This window comes from Cyprinodon variegatus, unplaced genomic scaffold (assembly GCF_000732505.1).
Source record: "Cyprinodon variegatus isolate N-32 unplaced genomic scaffold, C_variegatus-1.0 Scaffold145, whole genome shotgun sequence".
Taxonomy (NCBI): domain Eukaryota; kingdom Metazoa; phylum Chordata; class Actinopteri; order Cyprinodontiformes; family Cyprinodontidae; genus Cyprinodon; species Cyprinodon variegatus.
In genome coordinates this window covers 21,712-28,092 of record NW_015150598.1, presented here as the reverse complement: position 1 = coordinate 28,092, position 6,381 = coordinate 21,712, and the positions used below count along the sequence as shown (strand labels likewise).

Here is a 6,381-nt window from a genome sequence, read left to right as displayed (position 1 = left end):
ATATATATATATATATATATATAGTGGTGGGCCATCATCGGCGTAAACGTGCTGTGTTAATGCCAGACTATTTTGGACAAAAAAAAATTATCACTGTTAATCTATTCTCACATTTGGGTTGGGAACTGGCTCTATACCAGGGGTGTAACACTGGTTCCAGAAAGGGCAGTGTGGCTGCAGGTTTTCTTTCCAACCAAACAACAGCACACCAAACTCCATTCATCTCATCAAGTCATCATGTTCAGATTGGACTCACTTGATGAAATGACAGGAGACTCGTGTGCTATTGCTTGGTTGAAAAAAAAAAAAAACCTGCAGCCACACGGCCCTTTCTGGAGCCAGTTTGACACCTCTGGTCAATACTAATGATGACTTCCACCTTGATCTTTTAGCGCAGATGTATAACTGGCGCTGATGTATATCTCGGGGTAAGAGCAAATCAGTCTTCCAACCTATGTAGGCTTACTGTGAATCGAGATAGATCAAATGTAACATGCTAACATGGATGCAGCTGTAAGCATAGCTTTATCAGCCAAGCTAACCAATCTCCTCACTCAGTGGATAGCCACAAGCTGCCAGCCCATCAGCATAGCTGATAGGTTGGAAGCTTGTTCTGCAGGAGGCCAAAGCTGACCGATCTTAAAAACTACCTGCGAGGCAACCTATCATGAGAACAATATATGACCAACACGCTGCAGAGAAAGCCGTGAAAGGGAAGTTAATCGAGATAACGTGTCTATCAGATTTTTGGAGACACTTTAATTTTAAAGTGGAGCATCTATAATTGTAAGTAGGATACAATTTTTTGCAGCAAAGACACTAACGAATGAGCAAAAAAAGTATAAACCTTAAGTAAGGAATTTAGAAAAATATGTGTGATTTTGCAAACATGGCTTCATGCCTTTCTGACACACACATATATATATATATGTATATATATATATATATATATATATATATATATATATATATATATATAATTAGTGGTGGGCCATTATCGGCATAAACACGCTATGTTAATGACAGGCTCTTATGGGCGCTAAAAAAAAAAAAAGATCACCGTTAATCTATTCTCACACTTGGGTTCGGAACTGGGCTTATACTAATGATGACTTTCACCTTGATATTTTAGCGCAGATGTATATCTGGTGCTGATGTATATCTGGGGGGGAGAACAAATCAGAATTCCGATCTGTTTAGGCCTACTGTGAAATTACCACATTGAATGTGACGCGCTTACATGGATTTAGCTGTAAGCACAGCTTTATCAGCCAAGCTAACCAATCTCCTCACTCAGTGGATAGCCACAAACAACTGGCCCATCAGTGTAGCTGATAGGCTGGCAGATAGATTATAGTGAGATTAATCTAGATTAAAAAAAATTTACATATGCCACAAAGGCTGAAGCTATGTTGAAAAGATAATCTTTAAACTTCAACTTGTAGTTCCTTTGAAATGACAGCAGATGTCAGTAAGACATTTTTAGGTGAGGCCAATGGTTAGGGGTGAAAAATTGAAATATAAATCTGATACTGGGAAGATGGTGGTTTCTATGAGTGTTAAGGCTTTACAGACACCTACCTGTATGTGCCTCCAATAGTTTGCTCTGGCAATTTCACATGTTGGTTGGTTGCAGGTCTGAACCCATCCTCCTGCAATGGTCTGAAACATTTTTTCGAATGTATTTTATTATGGTGAGTTAAAGAGTTGAAAGAAGCTACAATAATTAAATGCTGGGTAAGACCCAGTAAAATATCTCTGCTACTGTCATCATTGTAAACTGTCCATATACATATAAATATATATATATATATATATATATATATATATATANTATATATATATATATATATATATATATATATATATATATATGTGTGTGTCACAAAGGCTGAAGCCATGTTGAAAAGATAATCTTTAAACTTCAACTTGTAGTTCCTTTGAAATGACAGCAGATGTCAGTAAGACATTTTTAGGTGAGTCCAATTGTTAGGGGTTAAAAACTGAAATGTAAATCTGGTACTGGGAAGATACCCATAGGTTCCTATGAGTGGTATGGTGTAACAGACACCTACCTGCATGTGCGTCCAATAGTTTGCTCTGGTAATTTCACTTGTTGGTTGGTTGGAGGTCTGGACACCTCCTCCTGTAGTGGTCTGAAACATTTTCGAATATATTTTGTTATATTTATTGTGAGCTAAAAGAGCTGAAAGAAGCTACAATAGTTAAACGCTGGTTAAGACCTAGTAAGATGTTCCTGCTCCTATCATAAATGTAAGCTGTCCAAGATGGATACAATTTTATTTTGCTTATTGTTTGAGATAATTGGCTAATTGGTCATATATATATATATATATATATATATATATATATATATATATATATATATATATATATATATATATATAACAAAGTTGCTCATATTTATACATGACAGCTTTAAGTAATCTACATGACTTGAGCTTTAAGTAATCTACATGACTTGTACTAGAGTGTAGTGGACTCATCCTTGGAGCTGTAATTGTTTAAAAAAAAAAAAATTTCAGCTTTCTAATCTTTTGACATGTAAATTGAATTCACTTTTTAAATTTGTTTATGTTTTTCAAAAATGTCGTTGAGGATGCCTGTCTAATTTCCCATCAGAAACTAATTTTGTGGTTGGACGGACATTATAAATCTGCTGTGCGTATTTATATTGTTGAGCTGAGCACTGGCCGCTGATAATGCTGCAACTCACTCTGATTACTGCTGAGTGTGTATGATGTTTTAAATGACTGCACTAATCAAAATACATGAGTAAAATACACGAGGCAGCATTTTTGCAGAGGAGGCTTTGCTTTTATGCATTATAGTTGTGTCTATACACCCTATAGAATAATCTGTGTTGCATTTAGAATACCAATGAAGGTGTCAAAACTATGAAAAAGCATTTAGTCACCTTTTTCCACGGGACCTTGGTTTGCCACGTTCCTCCACTTTATTTCTTTAAAAAACATAAAGAATATTAGGTGCTATGTATAACACTTGTGCAAATTGCACACAAAGATATAGTGCAGCAGTTTAAAAAACAGAGAATGTATTAAAAGCTACATTTTGAAAAACTTTAATAATCCCAGGGAGAAATTAATTTCTTTACATTACTCCATCTGTAATAGAGTGACTATTGCTGGTCAAATCCCTAACCTTACTAGCTTAACATACATACAGTGTTTGTTTTATTGAGGTTTACAAACTTACAGAAAATGTCCAGGTAATGTTTTACTTTATTTTAAGTATGAAAATATTCCAAATCATAAAAAAAGTCCTCCCTCCACAAATGGTGATTTATAATTATAATTCAACTAAATATTAAAGTATGAGATTAGATGTTGCCATCGTCTCTTTTCCAATGTACCACAAAATCAAAGAGAAGCTGCTGACGCAGTAATTAAGGAGAAGAAATAATGAATTTAAGCATTTAAGTTGTGCTTACTTGGTTTTGCGTTTATCCTTTTGCTTTTTGCCTTCCATTTTTGCGTTGTCTAGAGTGGATATGCCAGACTGAAACTTGAATTAATAAGGATATCCTTTCACTGCAGGGGAGTGGTTTGGACTTCCAGTAAGTCCTGCCTACTTAGATTATATACATACAGCAACCTTGGCAGCACACTTTAGCAACAAGACCTGTTCCTACAATGGGAGACTCTTTCATTATAGCTGTAGACCTTGGTACTTCATTCAGTGGATATGCATTCAGCATAACATCCAGGCAGCAAGAAATTGACCCCCAAGTGAAGTATTGGGGTAAGAAATATGGAAAAGAGACACCGAAGACTCCCTCCTGCATTCTTTTTAACGGACAAAAACAGTTTAACAGCTTTGGATATGAAGCTAAAGAAACATATCTGTCGAAACTGGGAGCAGAAGCCAAAGATTATTTATTCTTTGAAAGTTTCAAGATGTCACTCTATGGAAAGGTAAGTAGAACATTTACACATACAGTTAATTTGCCTGGTTCCATGTTAGATTACAATTATGTAAAGACTTTTTTACTAAGATAATGATTCCAATTCTTCAGAAACTTAGCCTGGATCTGAAGATTAAAGCTGCAAACGGGAAAGAAATGAAAGCGGTGGAGGTTTTTACAGAAGCTCTAAAATTTCTGAAGGATGACGCTTTGACAACGATTGCACAAAACACACAAGGAAGAAAATTCGCAGCTGCCGACTTCACCTGGGTGCTGACAGTTCCTGCCATCTGGGATCATTCAGCTAAACAGTTCATGAGAGAAGCTGCAACTCGGGTAACTGGCAATATTTAGACTTCCTTGGTTTGAAGCCAAAGTTGTTTGTTTCTCTCCTAATATGTTAATAAATAATTATTTTTTTCCTCCTTCAAGGCCGGTATTGTTACCAGAGGAAATGAAGATAAACTGGTCATTGCACTGGAACCAGAAGCAGCTTCAGTTTATTGTAAGAAACTTCCATCAGAGGGTTTTATAACCGAAAACCTTGGTAAAAAAAAACTTGACCAGTCACCAGGAACTCAATACATCGTTGTTGATTGTGGAGGTACAGTGTTTTAATAGAAATTTACCTTTTAATGCCTTTCACATAAAAAATTATCTTATGAAATTTTTTTAACTTCCAAGATACTGTGCTTTTTTGCTTTTCAGAAATGCTACATTTAATAGTTTAAAATTTAAAAAAATAGAAAACACATTATTGAATGTAAAAAAAAAACCAACACTTTTGTGGCCATTCACTCCCTGTTTTGTTTTTATATCTAAGGTATAGCCATTATTAATTTTCCTTAACAATAAACAATAAAGCATTTCCTTTTGTTTTTTTTCAGGTGGAACCATTGACATTACTGTTCATGAAGTCCTGCCTGGAGGCACCTTGAAGGAGCTACACAGGGCCTCTGGGAATGACCTTGGAGGACAAACTGTGGACAGAAAATTCAAACAGTTCCTCAGCAAAATATTCTGTGATGGAGTCTGGGATGAGTATGAAAAGAAATATCCCAGTGAGCTTCAGAAGTTAATGTATGACTTCACACTATTCAAAAAAACTGATGATGACGTTGAAATCGCCTGCCCATTTAAACTGGGAAAACTGGCAGAGAAAAAAAAGAAAAAGGTTGATAAGTTCTTCAGAAAAGTGGATGGGGCATCCTGGGATGACGGAGCAATCAAAATCTCTCGAGAGACAATGAAATCATTCTATGAAGAGAGTCTGCAAGGTATTAGCCAGAGTCTTGATGAAATATTTGATAAAGCATTCAAAATTAAGTACATCTTGTTAGTGGGAGGGTTCGCTGACAGTGAAATTCTACGTAACCATGTTGCTGAGGAGTTTCATGACTATAAAGTTTTGTGCCCATTCAGGCCACAAGAAGCTATTTTGAGGGGAGCTATAGAATTTGGAAGAAACCAGGGAGTGGTGGAATCTAGAAAAGGTGCATTCACTTATGGAGTTGGTGTCTCTCAGAAATTTGATAAGTTCAGGCACAAGGCAGAGAAGAAATTCACTAACAAGGATGGCGAATGGTGCAAAGACCTATTCAAGAAATTGGTGGAGTATGATGAGGATATTTCCTGGAATGAAACTAGAAAGCACACCTTGCATCCTGTGCAAGCAGATCAGACAGAAATCACCTTTTCGTTTTATCGCACAGTAAGAAAAAACGTAACATACATTGATGAACCACACATGGAGGAAGTGGGCTCATTCACTGTTCAGTCTCCTAACACTGCACTTGGATTGGATCGTGAGATTAGACTCGAAATAAAGTTTGGCTTCACAGAAATGACAGCAAAAGCCACTGATAGAGAGTCAGGCTCAACAGAAATGATCAAAATAAACTTCATGAGGAAATAATATAAATGCTACAGACACATCCTATTAAAGTAGTTTAACATGATACACTTTAATAGGTGAATGTTACTGTATTTTTCTGATCTTTGGATGCCATAATATAGATAGCTATTTAGGAGTAAAAATCTGCAGTGTTCGATGTGTCTAATTAGATTTAATCATGATACCTTTTTTTTTTTTTTTACATTCTTTTATACACTTTACATTTCGTAGATGAAATTGTTTGAATAAGATGAATGTTTTTATGTATAAATTTCAGGACTAGATATTATTGCTGGTTAATAAAGAACCTGAACCAAAAGTGGCATTTGGACTCAACATAATGTATAATGCAGTGTATGTTATTTTCAAGACTTCATGGAAATTTTCACCAAAGACCAAATATTGAACAAAAATTAATCATGATGTAGCAAAAGAGTACCAAATTTAGTAAGTGTTATTTTGTTTTCCTCTGAAAGTGTAGTTCAGTAGAATTTCTGGAGTGAGTTTTAATCTTTGTTTTACAACAGAACCATTGATGCTA

At 35.5% G+C, this 6,381-nt stretch overlaps 1 protein-coding gene across 1 annotated transcript; it reads left to right on the top strand.

The window, feature by feature from the left end:
- The first annotated feature begins 3,674 nt into the window (after positions 1-3,674).
- LOC107086210 (heat shock 70 kDa protein 12A-like) lies at positions 3,675-5,971 on the top strand. Its single transcript, XM_015376997.1, has 4 exons — positions 3,675-3,956; positions 4,058-4,282; positions 4,379-4,550; positions 4,834-5,971. The coding sequence occupies exons 1-4, from the start codon at positions 3,675-3,677 to the stop codon at positions 5,859-5,861; spliced, it is 1,707 nt and encodes a 568-aa protein (XP_015232483.1). The 3' UTR covers positions 5,862-5,971.
- The last annotated feature ends 410 nt before the right edge of the window (positions 5,972-6,381 follow it).

Bases quoted from the DNA above. Each gene is read 5' to 3' on its own strand.
- LOC107086210 (XM_015376997.1), top strand. From the start codon at position 3,675: ATGGGAGACTCTTTCATTATAGCTGTAGACCTTGGTACTTCATTCAGT. The intron at 3,957-4,057 runs GTAAGTAGAACA...CCAATTCTTCAG, and splicing joins AGATGTCACTCTATGGAAAG to AAACTTAGCCTGGATCTGAA. The intron at 4,283-4,378 runs GTAACTGGCAAT...TCCTCCTTCAAG, and splicing joins TGAGAGAAGCTGCAACTCGG to GCCGGTATTGTTACCAGAGG.